We start from the raw sequence: 17,168 nt of genomic DNA on the forward strand, positions 1-17,168 counted from the left end.
TTCACAATATTTGTTCTTCCAATCCATGAGCATGGAATGTTTTTAGATTTCTCTGTGTCTTTCTCAATTTCTTTCATGAGTATTTTATAGTTTTCTGAGTACAAATCCTTTGCCTCTTTGGTTAAATTTATTCCTAGGTATCTTACGGTTTTGGGTGCAATTGTAAATGGGATCGACTCCTTAATTTCTCTTTCTTCTGTCTTGTTGTTGGTGTATAGAAATGCAACTGATTTCTGTGCATTGATTTTATATCCTGCCACTTTACTGAATTCCTGTATTAGTTCTAGCAGTTTTGGGGTGCAGACTCTTAGGTTTTCCACATAAAGTATCAAAACATCTGCAAAGAGTGAGAGTTTGACTTCTTCTTTGCCAATTCGGATGATTTTATTTCTTTTTGTTGTCTGATTGCTGTGGCTAGGACTTCTAATACTATGTTGAATAGCAGTGGTGATAGTGGACATCCCTGCCATGTTCCTGACCTTAGGGGGAAAGCTCTCAGTTTTTCCCCATTGAGAATGATATTCGCTGTGGGTTTTTCCATAGATGGCTTTTATGATATTGAGGTATGTACCCTCTCTCCCTATACTCTGAAGAGTTTTAATCAAGAAAGGATGCTGTACTTTGTCAAATGCTTTTTCTGCATCTATTGAGAGGATCATATGGTTCTTGTTCTTTCTTTTATTAATGTATTGTATCACATTGATTGATTTATGGTTGTTGAACCAACCTTGCAGCCCAGGGATAAATCCCACTTGGTCGTGGTGCATAATCCTTTTAATGTACTGTTGGATCCTATTGGCTAGTATTTTGGTGAGAATTTTTGCATCCATGTTCATCCAGGATATTGGTCTGTAACTCTCCTTGTTGATGGGGTCTTTGTCTGGTTTTGGGATCAAGGTAATGGTGGCCTCATAAAACGACTTTGGAAGTTTTCCTTCCATTTCTATTTTTTGGAACAGTTTCATAAGAATAGGTATTAATTCTTCTTCAAATGTTTGGTCTCCCGACAAACAAGAGCCCAGGGCCGGATGGCTTCCCAGGGGAATTCTACCAAACACCTTTGAGTCTTAAATAACTGGAGAATTTTCCCCAGGCCTTCTGATTCTTGCTGGTTTGGTAACATTACTTCTGCTAATTCTGGTCATCTCCAGTAATTCTCTCCTCTCTCTCTCTTTCACACACACACACACACACACACACACGCACATAAGCATAATTACGCACTTTAATTCCCAAATGCTTCTAATTGGTATAGACTATATTTTACAAACTTTTTGGCTTCCAAGAACAGCCATCAGCTTTGCATGTACATGTGTGTCCTTATATGCATATATATAAGATAAATTATCCACTTTATCAGATATCCCTGATTCAAATGAATGCAAAGCAAGAAAAGAAAAGCTATTTAAGAATTGGATTTATGTAACAGGTATTACGTACTTACGAAAACTGTTCTTCATCCATGCCTAATTATAGTGCAGCTTCTTAATAATGATATCATTAGATTTATATTTTGTTTGACTTCCACGCTGAGTAGCATTTTCTCAACTCTCAGAGCACCGTGCCCATATTTCCGGGTCAGTAGCTCATGGGGTCCCTCCTCTCTGTTGTTCGGCAGACAGTTGAGTGCCGTCCCTATGCAGGGCTTTGCACTAGCTTCTGTGGCTACAGCGAGGAATACTACACGGCACTTGTCCTGAAGCATATATGACTTAACAAACTTGTAAGCAAATAAAGCACGATGTAGCATGTGAAGTGTGTAATAGAAACATAAAGAGACTAAAAAACCAGATCCTCTTTAGGGGATTTGAGGAGAGTCACCACAAGGAGGCACTGAATGAACTGGGCTTCTAAGCATGAATAGAAGTTTTCCAGATGAAGGCACCAGAGAGAGGGAGAACCTTCTGGGGGCAAGAATCATGATGTGCAAACTCTGGATCAAAGCAAGTGTGACTGGGAAGTAGTGAGAAGTTTCCTGTGGAAGGAACATAGAACATAGGAAATGGGTCTATAGGATACAGAGCTGAGAAAGTTGGCCAAAAGCCATAGCATGAAGACCCTTATATACAAAGCTGGGAGTTTTATTCCTTTGCTAGGAACAGGACTAGCTTTGATTTTGGAAGGGGAACTTCTAAAGATAGTGTAAAAGGTATTTGGGAGCAAACATACACACACCACACACACACACACACACACACACACACACCCCACTATTATTAACCAAATAACTACACTGGGATATCCTGTGTTTTGTCTTGTCTTTTTCCTTTATTGACTGTTATAAACATTTCTATAATGAACACATTTATTTATTGGTCTTTGCACAGATTCTTAATTATTTCCTTAAGATAAACCCTTTGGAATGAAATTGCTCAGGTAAAGGGATGCACATTTTTAAGGCTTTAGATAATCAAATTGCCCTCCAGAAAGGCTGTACAAATTTCATTCACACCAACAGTATTTAAGAGTGTTCTTTCCCCCTACACCCTCATCATGGAAATTATGATTTTTATAAATCCTTACCTATTGACACACAATTAGCAATATCTCACTGTATCAATTTACTTTTTTTTTTTTGCTAGTGATGTTTCTTTTTCATGGAAAATAGGCAGTTATATTCCTGCTTCTGGAAGACATTCATACTACTTTCCTATGGGCATGTTTGCCTTTTTATTGCTTTGTAAGAGCTCTTTATTGCTTTGTGTATTAAGGAGACTCTGGTTTTGCCATATATGGTGTAAATAAGTTCTTTCAGTTTGTTATTTCTGTACCTGTCTACCCTCACCTACTAAGTTTAGCCCCTGTGGGGAAGAGACATCTTTGAATCCCCCACGGCACACAACATGTCTCTCTTCTGCTGTGGGTGCTCAGCAAATATGCTGGGAAGAATGTTTGACTTATTTTTGTTCAAACTCCTTTATAAAACTCATTCTGCCTCCCTCTGCAAGAGGAAGGGGATCAGTTGAATACACATACTCCCCTTATTCACAGCAATATCTGAAGTTGTTTGTGTCCTTCATTCATTTAACAAATATTTACTGAACACCTTTTATGGAGCCAGGCATTGTGCTAGATGCTAGGGATACTGGAGTGAACGAACTCTTATATTCTAGTTGAGGGAGACAGATAATAGGACAAATAAATAAAATATGTATTATGTTAGGTTGTAAGCAGCGTTAGGAAGCAAATCAGAGCAGGGGGGTGGCCAGGTGGCCTCACCGAGACGGTGAGAGAGGTGGAGGTGTTACCAAGTGGATACCTGTAGGAGAAGCCCTCTGAGCAAACTGAGCAACACATGCAGAGGTCCCCAGGCAGGAGCATGCATGCAAGGCCTGATGGATTCCTGGAACAGCAAGAAGATCAGCATTGCTGGAGTGCAGGGAGCAAGTTAAAGAGGCTGGGGGAGGGGCACACGTCGCACATGGCTTTGCAGGCTGTTGTAGGACCTTTGCTTTCTGTCTGAACAAAATGGGAGGGTCTGGAGCCAAGGAGTGGCATGGTCTGCCTTACATTACAGAGCGACAGCCCTGGCTGGTGTGCTGGGACTACACTGGGGGTGGGGGGCAAAGGTAGAAACAGAGACCTATTAAGAGGGTATGAGTAATCCAGGTGAGAGGCCATGGCAGATAGCACGAGGTGAGAGCCGTGGAGGGTGAGGAAGGGTCAGATTCTGGGCGTATTTTGACAACAGTAGAGCGAACAGCATTCTCCAACAAGCTGGATGTAAAGTAAGTGTGAAGGAAATAGGGGAATAAAGACTGGTTTTGAGAATTTTGGCTTGAGCAACTGAAGGATGCAACTGACATGATGAAGAAGACGCAGGCAGAGCCAGTTTGGGAGAAAGATTAAGACTCTGACTTTGGAAATATTGAATGCAAGGTATCTCAGACCAAGCAGAGAGGTTGAATGTATACACTAACAATAGTTGTACATAAGGAGTGGGATTTTAGGGGTGCCTGGGTGGCTCAGTTGGTTAAGCGACTGCCTTCGGCTCAGGTCATGATCCTGGAGTCCCGGGATCGAGTCCCGCATCGGGCTCCCTGCTCGGCGGGGAGTCTGCTTCTCCCTCTCCCACTCCCCGTTTGTGTTCCCTCTCTCGCTGTGTCTTTCTCTGTCAAATAAATAAATAAAATCTTTAAAAAAAAAAAAAAGGAGTGGGATTTTAGAAATGTTTTTCTTTCTCTTCCATTCCTCTTTCCATTTGTCTTTTTCTCTTGGTCCTTTTGAATTTTTCAAAATTGTAAAATCATAACAACGGAAAAGAGATTAACTACATTTAATTATTTTTAGGGGCAGTGTAGGGGCAGAGGGAGAGAGAGAGAGATAGAGAGAGAGAATCTCAAGCAAGCTTCACGCCCAGCACAGAGCCTGAAGCGGGGCTCGATCTCACAACCCTGAGATCATGACCTGAGCCGAAATCAAGAGTCGGACACTTAACAACTGATCCACCCAGGTGCGCCATAGTCACATTTAATTTTTCAAAAAAAATAATAATAACTTGACTTATGAGCTAGAGGGGAGGAATAATTTCGTATTGCAGACCTTCTTGTGATCTGCTTGTGTCCAGAACTTGAAATTCAAGTCAATCCAACAGACTTTCTCTGTGCTCCTACTACCGGCCAGGTTCAGGGGATACTGAGATAAATATGGGCCTTGCTCTGAAGGAGCTCGGAGTTCAACAGGCTCCGGGGCCAGCCTCAGTAAGTGCTGTAATTGAGGTCCAAACCAAGAACCAGGGAAGAATGAAGGAGAGAGGGAGTAGGGAGGATGCACAAAATCCCTGTATCATAAAATTGTCAAAAAAACACCCCATATGGATCAAATAGATAACCTCTGGACCACACCGTGCGTAATTTTAATGTCTGATGGAAGCACAAAGAAGGTGGACAGACGGGTGATCAGATCGCTCTTTACTGAAACATAACACATGTGCCAAAGGAAGTCCAAGGACATCTTTGGAACAAGGGAAGTCCCTCCCCCAGCCCACCCCCACCATCACACACACACACACACACACACACACACACTGAGGCATATGTGAGCCAGGGTCCCACTGCCATGTCTGGGGTAAGGGTTTAGGCCGGCTGACCTCTTGGGAAGCTTCCAGGTATATCTCAGCGCAGTACCGTAGCTCCAGTCTGGGGTAGGGGAGGGTCCCAGGCCGCAGGCAGCACTGCCCCCTTGGGCACACAGCCAAGCCTGGCTGCAGGGGATGTTTCTTAGCCCCTCCTGATGCACAGCAGAGAGACGTGGATGCGAGGCACGTGGGTATGCAGTTCATCGTAGAGCTGGAGGGCACAAGGAGCAGGAGGTCCTTCCAGCCCAAATTTGGCCCATGAGTTCACCACAGGCCAAGGACAGGAAGGGACAATGGGAGAGAACATACGAGGAGGCCAGCAACCCTTCCCGAGCCCCCCACAGGCTGGGCATGGGCTAGGTGCTTCATGCACATTGTGTCATTTACCCTCACAATAACCTTATAAAGCAGGTAGTAGCAACTTCATTTTATAAGGGAGGAAAATAATACGGAATAGCTTACCCAAGGTCACACAGTTAGAAGTGGAATTCACCGCCGGATCTATATGGCTCCAAAGTCTGTTGTTTGTCTGAGCCCTGAGTGCTGTGTCTGTGTCCCGCTCCCAACAAGAGCTCATACCGGACACCTGCACGGCCTGCTTCCTGCCCCTCAGCTCCTGACCTGCTCCTTTCTCCCGGGCCTCGTTCTGACCCCGGAAATAGTTTCCAGTTTGGGGGCTCAGATTTGGCACCATTCTGGCTTCCCTCTTTTTTTTTTAGTAAGATTTATTTATTTTATAGAGACAGAAAGAGAGAGAGGGGGGCAGAGGGAGAAGGGAGAGAGAGAGAATCTCAAGCAGACTCTGTGCTGAGCACAGATCCCAATGGACAGCTCGACCTCACAACACTGAGATTGTGACCTGAGCTGAAACCAAGAGTCGGACACTTAACTGACTGAGCCACCCAGGTGCCCCTCTGGCTTCCCTCTTGGACTAAGATTCACACTTGCTGTTTTGATTATCATGTGCAGTAGGCATTTGTCATTTCTCTGGCTGTCCCGTTTCAAACCACCCCCCCCCCCACCAAGGGAACTCCTTATTATGGGAGTCCTGATGGGCCCCATTCCACTAAGAGAACTTCAAGGGCCCAGATATTCCCTCTTCTCATCCCCTGCTAGCAAGATGCGGGCACAAGAGCTAAGCTGAGCTGACCTAGTCTAACCTTCCAATGATTCACACCATCCCAAAAGCTCTGACCCCAGAATTCCACCACTGGAAGCTTTGTCCAGTGTTCTGGGTCTTAGGGGAATTTTCCCAACTTATACAAATATATCCCAATCTTGGCTGCCATCTAGAACATACACCTGAGGGGTGTTTTCTGCTAGCATTCCTAGTTCCTCTGGGACCTGTCCTTCTCATTCCATGTGGTTCCGTTTGAGCTGTCAGTCATGGTGGCCCTTGCAGGCCAATAAGATCAGTCTTTCCCTAGTATAATAGGCAGGTCTTGGGAGAGGGAAGTGCCTGTGACTCTGGGACTGTCACAGCCACCTTTCCTTACATATGGAAGGAGATTCCAAAGAACGAAGAGGTAAGAGAAGTAGAGAAAGAAAATCTTGATGATCATGTCTAAGCTGCTGGATCCAGCCATAAGTGAAGTTGGAACAGTCACTTCTTGGTTTCTCAGCAAATACCTTGCCTTTTCTGTGTAAGCTACAATGAGTTGGGTTTCTACTACTTGTAACCCAAAGTCCTGCCTATCTGCCCATTAATATCATTGACCTTCTTCCAAGGGCTAGAAGGCCTGACCTTCCAAAGGCCTGAGGAAACTGGGGGTGAGGGAAAGAATTTTTTTACATAGCTCCGAAGGGGAATTCCCAACTCAGGAAAAACAGGCAGAAGCCAAGCCAAGCAGAGATCCTTAGATTTAGTTCCTAAAACTCTCCTCTACTTTCCTGGCCTAGAAAGTGCCCACTCACCTGCTGCATCAGCCTCTCTGCCGCTCTGGGGTCAGTGAGGTCTTCTGGGGAGGCCACACTCAGCTGCAGGAGGAGAAAGCCTCCATCCCCACCTGCAAGTTTAGAAAAGGAGGAGATGAACATATGGGTAGGTCAGTTCAGGAATCATGATATGACCTGTGCTACCCAGCCTCTGTCCCCACCTCTGCCCCTCTTGCTCACTCTCATGTGTAGATGTGTCCATGCTCACATGGGATCTTTCATTTATTCACTGCAAAGAGAAAGAGGATTCCCTCTTTCCAATAACTAGGCTCCTTGTAGTGTCTTCCCAACAAGAGTGAAAGAAAAGCTGGCTAAAGGCCCCATCCACATTTGGAGAAGTCAAAAGAATAGTGTGAAGAAGGAGAAATGAAAGTGAAATCTAGAATGTTCTTGATGCCTGGAGGTCCCAGATGGACTGTTAGGAAAGGATCCAGACAGGGCGAGTGCCAGAGAGAGGTCGGCCCTCAGAGGGGATACCTCAGCCAATTCGTCCAGCTCTGAGTTGGCAGAGGTTTCAATCCAGCCTTCCCAATCTAGCAGCTCCAGATGCTAGTTCTGGCTTCTGCAGAGCCCTAACCTCCTTGCCTTCACCTGCCACCTTGCAGTCATTCCTTCCTAGTAGTTAGAATCGATCAAGTGATTGCACTTCTCTATTTCTAGAGATAGAGATAGATACCAATATTGATACTGTATCGAGATCAATATATATCTCTTTCATCCTCCTTGTGTTTGCTGCCATATGCATATTTCACGGCTGGAATATTCACAAGAAAGTGATTCTTTCGGTTATGTGTATGAAGGTAGCTGGGTAGCTGGGGAACAGCAGTGGGAGAGAGACATTTTATGCTGACCCCTTTTGTACCTATTGAATTTTAAATCATGTCAATGTATCATCTAATCAACAAAAAATAAAGAAAAGCATTTTAAAATAAAAATATATTAATAAATCGAGCTTTAAAAAATGAAAGCACAGGGCGCCTGGGTGGCTCAGTTGGTTAAGCGACTGCCTTCGGCTCAGGTCATGATCCTGGAGTCCCGGGATCGAGTCCCGCATCGGGCTCCCTGCTCGGCAGGGAGTCTGCTTCTCCCTCTGACCTTCCTCCCTCTCATGCTCTCTGTCTCTCATTCTCTCTCTCTCAAATAAATAAATAAAATCTTTAAAAAAAATAAAAAAAAAAATGAAAGCACAGTAGGAGACTATGAGATGGAATCAGACTTCCTTTTGGAGTCCCACTGCTATCTTTAAATCTGTTTCCTCACCTGTCAGGGGGCAATAACATCCACCTCCTGAGGTGGTTTTGAAGGTTTAATTAGAAGAGATAACACATGCAAACCTCGTAGTTCCCTGCCTGACGTCGGTGAGAACATTCAGCCTGTGGCACGGCTGACCGGCCGTGAAATGTTTTCATGTCCTCCTCTGCTGGAATACAAATGGTGTTCGCTAAGGTGGTTGTGATTAATATTTTTATTTCACCTGCCCACAAAGGCGGGACCAGGTGAGGCTACCACAGGGATGAGACACAGGGACAGTGTCAGGAAGGAGGTGGAGGCTCCAGGCTGACGAGGAGCTGGGCTAACCAAGCAGCCTCTCACGAGTGGCTTCTTCCCTGAGAAGTATCTGTTGTCTCAGACATGTAGCTTTAAACCCCAAACCTTCACCCTATTTATTTATTTATTTCATTTATTCATTCATTTATTTATTGTCACTGTCTCTGGCTCTAACCCCAGCAAGCACATCCAGTAAGCCCCACTTTCATGAGGTCCCAGCTGCTCAGAGGGCAGCAGCTTGGGCCAGATGTTAACATGGTGCCCCTCTGTGTGGCTCTAGCTGAACCAGAACTTCCAGAGCATGAGGACTGTGGCTTTTGAATAAAATTTGGGGCCTCGCCTGGCACATAGTGGTTACTCAACTGTTAATGTCAAGGAAGGGCGGAGCTGGAAAGGACCTCATTGTTCATCCATCACAACCCCCTCAAGTTACTGGTGGAGAAACTGAGGCCAGAGAGCAGGATAGGAAAGGACCTGTCCTGGGTCACTAGGTTGTTAAGGGCAAAACCAGGATCTCAAAGCATTTCTCTAGACTTCTACCCCCACAGGTTTTCCATACACCACCCTAAATCTGCTTTGTTTCTGACTTTCGCAAGAATCTCTAGAAGATCATGAAGAGGTGACATCAGAGACTGGGCTCAGAATAGGCCCCAGATCCTTCCTTCCTCCCTACCCCTTATCAAGCATGTAGACATCTTGGAAACTCCAAACCCCGCATCCCCAAGATCACAGCTGCTGGAGCCCCTTACCTGCAGTAGTTTCTGAGGTCCACCTTGGCTGAGCAGTGGTGGGCAGAGCTGTGGGGGCCTTCCCTCCAGGCTTGCTGGTTGTCAAAGTCTTTGCTGAGGCTGTGGTCTTGACGAAGGTGATGTCTGCCTCTCGGCTGCTGTTGGCCATAGTCAGATGGACAGAAGGAAAATGGCTCCTGCTGATGGGGACAGACCCATCGGTTGTGCTGTCTGTGGCAGAAGGCTGGGAGGGGGTGGCGTTCTGGCTAGTGGCTACGTGGGTGTGGCTGTAGGCCGAGGCTGAGAGCCCAGCAGGGGAAGCCACTTTACCCACTGTTGACCCAGTCTCTGTGGAGATTGTAACTGCTCCTGAGACCTCGGTGTGGCTTGTTGTCTCAACAGACAAGACTGAAGTTTCTTCCAGGGGGTTGATGCTGACTGTCACCAAAGTTGTGCTGGGGGTCGTGGGCTCGGCTACTATTGTTTCTCCTTCTATGGTGCTATTAGCGGTTAGCAGGGTCTCAACTGTGGTATCAGGTGTGGCTGGTTCTGTGGCACTGGCTGCTGATGGGGTCTCTGCCAAGGTCATGGTCTCGGTGGAGTGTGATTCTGCCTTGGTGGAATCAAGCACAGCTGACACCTCAGGGGGAGACAAGGCCTTTCCTCCCGTGGGGTTGAGAACTACGTCCAAGGTCCCAAGGGTGGTGGCAGCTATTATTCGGATAATGCTGCAATTGGTAACCTCCGTGTCAGTGTCGCTGTAGGACAGCAAGTCTTTAGCCAATGCAGTCTTGTCAGGTGCCAGGGCCTGTGAGGTGGTGATGGTCAGAACTGAGCGGTCCGAGAAGGCACTGCTGTCTGAGGCCAGGCCCTGGGCTTCTGCAGAGGTGTGAGTCACTGTCAAGATGTTGGTTATGATCCTCTTTGCCTCTTTTGAGCTGTCATCAGTACAAAGGGTGTCAGAGACAGATTCCACAGGATCACTGCCTATAACAGTCTCAACTGTGGTCATTCCAGTTCCCATGGGGCTGCCACTTGTGGCTAATGCCTCCATAGGAGTGGTGATCACAACCATGAACTTGGACGGTATCATTTTTGTGAAGGCCCTGGTCTCTGTTGCAGGAAAAATGGTCTTGGTTTCCCTAGTCTCTGCTTCTGAAATGGTGCTGGCCAGGATTAAGTTCTTATCAAAGGTCTGGGTGCTCAGGGTTTGAGTTTCCAAAGGGATGTGACTTGGCGCAGAAGTCTCAACAAGGTCAGTGGTCTGGAATGCTCCCTCTGAACTTGTCTCGAACCCCGGAGTCATGGCAGGCTCTTCTATGTGGTTGGTTGTCACCAAAGGACCTGGTCTGCTGGTGCTGGGGTCTGTGTTGGGTAAGACCAACATTGTGAGCCATGAGTCTCAGTGGACTAACTTCACACATGCTCTTGTGTTTACTCCCTGGACACCCTGGGAGGAGGGTGGGGAGGGGAAGTTGCTTTTATGCCATTTTTCATCTATACATACAAGGAAGAAGGAAGCACTATCATCAGGAAGACCGGTCCCTTGTGTAAGCCATGGAACTGGGATCACCTGAAGAATGTCCTCTGATGACCCAGTTGAGGCAAGCAAGCCTCAGAATCTAGTTGATTATTGGTCTGAAGCCATCAGAGGGAATGCATGGGGCCAGGATCCAGCTTCAAGGGGGGGGCAAAGAAGGCAGAAGTCCAAGTGAGCCAAGAACTAGAGCAGGGACCCGACTCTCAGAACTTTCTGAAAGAATCCTTGTCACTTTCTCACCGATACTTTTCTCATCCAGCAGATGTTTCCCCCATGGAAGTAAAAACCCTTCAAATACAGGAAACATCTGTGGTTTTGTATTTAGAGGTAGCTGGGAGGATGGGGGAGAGGAACCTCCACAGACAGAGTAGGTGATGGCTGCTGCAAAAGGGAAGGGAGCAGGCCGAGTCCTTGGGAAAGGGGCAAGCTTCCCATTCCTACTCATCTGACATGGCAGGGATGGGACCCCAGAGCTACAGAAATGATGCACCAGCCATGTTCCACAGGTAGCAGTGAGCCAAGGGAGGCAAACGTCACTCCTTAAAGAGATGCTGTTAGCATTTCTCCACAGGGCAGAGCATCTCTGTCCACTCAACAGACCCTCGGAAGTTGTATGAGCGGTGGGTTGGGTGGCATTCATTGCCTGGGGGACTACAGGAGGATCTTTTCATGGGCGGACAAGCATGCTTCTCCCGTCTACGGAGGAGGAAGGGCTCTCTCTGTAAGTGGGCCAACGACCCTTTTGGGGAGGGTTGTGAGATTTAGCAAATAAAAATACAGGATGCCCAGTTAAATTTGAATTTGAATTTCAGATAAACAAGGAATAATTTTAATGACAAATTATGTTTTTAGTATGTGTACTTCTCATGTAATATTTGAGACATACTTACAGAAAAAGCTTTGTTACTTGAAATTCAAATGTAAGTGAATGTCCTGTGTTTTATCCAGTAACCCTACTCTTGGAAGGAAAAGAATCAAAATATAAGCCCCCCTTTTTGGGGTTCTGAAGATTTGAGATGGTCTTTACTTAGGTCTACTGGCCCAAAAGTACCCAAGGACCCCAGGGAAGTACAGGACCATTTGGTCATGTACTGTACCCTGGCTGTCGGGATGGGGCCCCAGATCCTCAGTTTGTCCTCTTGTGTCTCTCCCTCAAAGATAAAAGAGCACTGGGCCAGGAGGCAAAAGACTGGGCTCCTGCCCTAGGCCTGTTTCAACTAGCTCTGGAGTCCTGTGATTGACTGGTTCAAATCCTGACTCTGCCTCCTACCAGCTAAGCCAGTCACCCGACCTCTCCATGCCTCCCTTGTGAACGAGGGTTATCCTACCTGCCTTGCTGTGGTGGTGAGGACCAGAGGAGAAGGGGAATGGGAAAGTCTTATATCCCAAAGCCAGCAAGGGTCACTAAGCATCCCTCCACAGCCTTGTCCCCTCCAAGAGGCACTTGAGAGCACACAACCTTCTTTAATGCGGTGAGAATGGCAGGCTGTCCCCACATGCAGATCGGGTGAGTCATGGCATCCACTCTCATTAGTTGTTCACAAATCATGCTTTTATGGGAATATACTTGCTTCTCCCCACTTCAAAGCCCAGGATATTTCTCCAAGCTTCCTCAGTCCCCACACGGTGGAGTCAAAGCCTTTCTGCATCAACCTACACAGCCTAAAGCCCAAACAGGTGTTCTTGTGGTCTGACCACCGACCTCCGCGGAAGTATTTTTTGCCTTTTCCAGGAACCCCGTGTTATCATCCTGCTGTGAAACCTCATCGTGCTTCCCAAACCATAGCCTCTTCACACCCCCCTGGGACTCTCACACCACTTACCCAAGTCTCCTGCCCACCAGAGGTCTTCTCAAGAACAGCAAAGCCTACCCAGCCCTGTACGGCGCTAGAATGTTGCAGCTCTCCTGGTCCCTTCCTCAGATCAAACTGGCAGAGAGGAAGGTGTGTGTACTTTGGACCCTGAGTTTGAGTCCCTGCTCTGCTGCTTACAGACCATGTGACCCTGGCCAAGTCTCTGGGCTCCAAGCCTGCATTTTCTCATCTCTCAAATGGAGCTAAGGGTACCTATTTCGTAGGGTTGTGAATATTAAATTAAATTAAATGTAAAACATGCAGCACAAGCCTGGCAGATCATGAGTGCGTACAGAAGACAGAGTGGTCTAGAGGCTAGGTGCATGCAGAATAAAATCCTGGCTTTGTAGATGATTTGTTGAATCCTGGTAAGCCTCAGTCCCATCACCTCTGGGGGCAGGGGTGGGTAGGAATAAGACTAGTGTCTCTCTAATGGGGTCATTGTGAGGATTAAAAAAGACAGAGCTTGGGACATCTCTGTACCTTCCTCTCAATTTTGCAATGAAACTAAAACTGCTCTAAAAAATAATCTTTTTTTAAAAAGATAATGCAGGATGCTGGTAGAAGGAGAGACTATATCTGGGGGGGAGGTACAGAGGTTATATGGGAATCTCTGTACTTTCTGCTCAATTTTGCTGTGAACTCTACAAAAAAAAAAAAAGTCTATTTAAAAAAAAAAAAAAAGACAATGCATGCGCCAAGCTTGGCACGCTTCCTATTACACATCTATGTTAGTTCTCTTCTTTTATAAAAGCCCTGCCCCCCTCAGAATCCACCCCTCCCAAGCAGTCTGTGAGACTCTTCACACACAAAAACTGGTTTTTAAAGGAAATCTGGGCTAGGAAATAAACTTGGAGGATTTTCTTTGGTTTTAGTCAGATTTATCCCCAGCGGGTACCCCCCTGGCCCCTTGCACTCCTCCACCTCCATTGCCCCCCCTCCATCCCACACAAAAAGGCAAACCCACAGTCACCGCACCAGGACATCACTCATTCTAAGGACCGAGGCGTCAGATGTGGGGCAGCTGACACACTGGCATTTGCATACCATTTATCAACAATAGGAGAATACTTCAGATGTAGCTTTATGGTTAATTGCAATTAACCCAAGAGGGCTGCTGGTGCAGAAATTCACACCCAGAGCTCTGTCAGGAGAGAAGCCCCCACCTCCTTACCTGCAGAGCTCCCGGGGGCCCCAGCCTCCCAGCAGAAGAAAAGGGGCAGAGCCAAGCCCCAGAGAAAGCCCATCCTCGAGGGAGCTCCAGCCACCATTGCCCAGCACGTCTGCCCACTGCCTCGCACTGCCACCTTTTCCTGCTTCCTCAATCCAGGGAGGAGGGGCAGGCCACCTGCCTTGGTGTGACTGGATAGTTTCCAGAATGCAGCCAGGTAATTACAAATGCACAGGCTGAGAGCTGGCAGGTGAATGTTAAGGGCTGTCAGCAAGCTAACCCTCCTGCCCACTCCCGGCCCAGTGGCCTCTCCTCTTTAGAGGTTTGGAGGAGTTTGATGGTAAGATGTGGAATCATTTCCATAGTGATATTCACCCCCTCAGTCCTGCAGCCGGGGAGGCCAGGGAAGATGGTGTTTCACATTTCCCCCCTTTCTACAACCCTTCCTCCTCCCCCCACCCCTGTGCATGGGACTTAGGCTTTTAGTTCAGTAGACCTGGGTTTCATTTCTAATCCTAGCCTTTATTAGCTCTGTGATCTAGGGCAAATTAAAGAACATTTCTGAAGCTCAACTTCCTGATCTATAAAATGGGCATCATCCTTACCTTGCTGGGCTGTTTTGTGAGGATCACACGAGAGAGTAAATCTCTTACACAGTGCCTGCTACATACTGGTTGCTCATGGAATACACACACATCCGAGGTGCTCAATAAATGAGAGCCCGCAGGTCGTGAGATGGAGCCCCATGTTGGGCTCTGCACTTGGCGTACAGACTGCTTAGGACTGGCTCTCCTCTGTCTCTCCCTCCCCCTGCTAAAATAAATAAATAAAATTTTAAAATAAATAAGTGAGAACCCTGGCATTTACCCTGATCCTCAAGCGATAGAGAGAAGGGACAGCCCCCCAAGGTCTGCAGGACACAGGGTGGAGCAGGACTCTGATCTCTAATGTCTTTCCAACGATTCCTGTGATTCTGCGTCCCTGTCAGGGTCAGGACCACGTCCAGAGCCAGAGTGGAATGCGGGATGGGGAAGGCACTGGCTGGGAGAAGGGAAAGTGTAGGTGTGCAGGACAGAGTCACAGGGCCTGGGAGGAGGGAAGTGTGAGGGCAATGACTTAAGGAAGCTTATGGGATTTGGCCATAAGAAGGGGAGTGAGGCTAAAGAACGTATTTTCAAATGCCCTAGAAAAGAATTTTACCCCTTCCAGGGGCCAAGAAAGGAGCTGTTATGGCCATGGCCAGTGGCGGACAAGGTACCTTGGAGATTTCAGGGCCAGAGTTTTGTGATGAAAGCCACTCTAGAGTAGAGTGGATCAGCATCAAGAAATCACAAAATCCCACTGCTGGAAGGAACTTCGAAGTGCAATCAGAAAACCTAAGTTCTGTTTCCAGCTCCTTCCTTAACTGTGGCCCAGGAACTGTGTGATTTTGGACAAGTTATTTGCCTTCTCTGGGTTTCCATCAACAAGGTCCTCTTGGCAACGCAGTCTGAGGTTCTGCATTTGGGTGTGAGACACTGTCTTCTAGAACTTCACCCTGCGCTGGGATAAAGAACTTTGCTGCCTAGAAGGAGGGAGTCATTCCAGAACATAGGGGAAGACTCTGTGAGAAGAGGCTGAGGGGGTCCACCTGGGACACTGCCCAGCATGCCGAGTCCGAGATCTTGAACCCCGGTTCCAACTACATCATTGATCTGTAAAGTACCCCTGACAGGCTGAGCCCTTCCACCTTCCCATTCAACCTAAATCTTTCACTTTATCAAATGGGAGGATGGATTTCCCCTTGGGGAGTTTCCTGTGAGGAAAGGAGGCCCTGGGGGCCACAGCAACGACCTGAAGTCTGTTTGGCCTGTCTAGTAACATGAGTGTGTGCGATCCAGTGTGGGGCTTCCCCCTAGAGAAAACGGAAGAAACTCCAAGAAAAAACCCCAGAGCTCTTAAATAAATACAGAGAACAAACTGGTGGTGGCCAGAGGAGAGGCAGATGGGGGTGTGGGTAAAGAAGGAAGTAAGGGGTACACACTTCCAGTTATAAAATAAAGAAGTCACAGGAATGAAGAAAGAAGGAAAGAAAGAAAGAGAAAGGAAGAAAGAAAGAAAGCCTGCAGCTCCTTTCTGCCACTTCCCTCCCCTCCTGGGCTGCTTCTCTGCCCCACCCGGGCTGGGAGAGGGACTTCCTCATTCCAGCAACCAGTGGCTTAATCCACAGACTGAAGTATTCCAGGCGCCATTCTCTTGCCCATCACGGACTTCTCCTCACCATTTCCTTTCTCTTGTCATCATTTAAGTGATCAACAGCTCAGCTCCAGCCCAGTTGCCTATGATGGGATCTAACCAGGAACCCACTGGCAGCGAAGCCTGGCTGAATACTTCCCTGGGTTTGCTGGATTTTGTCCAGGGGCGGGGGGGGGGGAATTTCCAAGCCTGAGCACATGACTGTTGGCCCTGGAGCCATAATAATCGAATCCAGAAAGTTTCTGGACCTTTTTTTTTTCCTTCCCAGCCAAACCTCAGCTCTCATCCTGAATGAACATCAGAGGCTGGTTTTGTTAACAAACGTATATGGAGCACCTACTATATGGTGGCTGCTGTTCTAGGCATTTGGAATATGTCACTGAGTACAATAGGTCCCTGACCTCATGGAACTAACTTCCTAGTGAAGAGAGATGGCAAGCAATAGACACAATAAATAAGTGAATTATGTACGGATGAATACTATGGGAAAAAGAAGGAAAAAAGACAAGAAGAACCTGGTATTGGGGGAGGGCAGGGGAGGTGCAGTTTGCTGTGTTAAATAACATGGTGAGATCTGAGCAATGAGCTGAAATTGGTGAGAAAGTTAGCCAGGTGGATACCTTGGAAAGAGCATTCCAAGCAGTGGGAACTGCTAGAGAAAGGTCCAGGGGCTTAAGGCAGGATCAAGCTCAAGGAGCACCAAAGGGCTTGTGTGACTGGAGCCATGCTAGGGGGCAGAGTTGGGAGGTAGTGGGACAGATTGATGGGGGGTAGGTGATAAAGGGCCTTGCCAGCCTTGGGGCTGGTACTCTGAGTGAGGTGGGAACCATCCTGGGGAGTTTTTTTTTAGCAGAGGAGTGATGGGATCTAATTTTAGAAGGATCACTCTGGCAGCTGTGCTAAGAATGGGAGCCTTTTTCCCTAGTCCAGGCAAGAGATGAGGGTGACTCTGACTGTGGGGGTAGCAGAGGACATGGTGGGAGTTGGTAAGATTCTGGATATATTTTGAAAATAGAGTTCACATGATTTCCTGCCAGATGGATGAGGGATGTCAAAGAAACAGAAGTCAAGAATAAATATA

At 47.1% G+C, this 17,168-nt stretch overlaps 1 protein-coding gene across 2 annotated transcripts; it reads right to left on the reverse strand.

The window, feature by feature from the left end:
- Nucleotides 1–4,219: 4,219 nt before the first annotated feature.
- On the reverse strand, nucleotides 4,220–14,661 carry MUC20 (mucin 20, cell surface associated). Of its 2 annotated transcripts, none has more exons than XM_081832236.1 (4): nucleotides 13,856–14,404; nucleotides 9,310–10,653; nucleotides 6,992–7,083; nucleotides 4,220–5,288 (listed from the first exon to the last, which is right to left on the reverse strand). In XM_081832236.1, exons 1-4 carry the CDS (start codon nucleotides 13,950–13,952, stop codon nucleotides 5,220–5,222), a joined length of 1,602 nt encoding a protein of 533 aa, XP_081688362.1. In that variant the 5' UTR covers nucleotides 13,953–14,404; the 3' UTR covers nucleotides 4,220–5,219. The 2 variants fall into 2 exon arrangements, with proteins under 2 accessions (XP_081688362.1, XP_081688365.1); XM_081832239.1 differs by lacking the exon at nucleotides 13,856–14,404 and adding an exon at nucleotides 14,458–14,661 and having other exon boundaries at nucleotides 4,223–5,288.
- Between the last annotated feature and the right edge of the window lie 2,507 nt (nucleotides 14,662–17,168).

The sequence above is a fragment of the Leptonychotes weddellii genome, chromosome 1 (genome assembly GCF_054177405.1).
Source record: "Leptonychotes weddellii isolate Sample4059 chromosome 1, ASM5417740v2, whole genome shotgun sequence".
In the NCBI taxonomy this organism is placed as follows: domain Eukaryota; kingdom Metazoa; phylum Chordata; class Mammalia; order Carnivora; family Phocidae; genus Leptonychotes; species Leptonychotes weddellii.

Coding starts and splice junctions, on each gene's coding strand:
- MUC20 (XM_081832236.1), bottom strand. CDS start 13,952: ATGGTGGCTGGAGCTCCCTCGAGGATGGGCTTTCTCTGGGGCTTGGCT. Junction 7,084..9,309: donor GACCTCAGAAACTACTGCAG/GTAAGGGGCTCC, acceptor CTAAACTTGCAG/GTGGGGATGGAGGCTTTCTC. Junction 5,289..6,991: donor CAGAGAGGCTGATGCAGCAG/GTGAGTGGGCAC, acceptor TGTGCCCTCCAG/CTCTACGATGAACTGCATAC.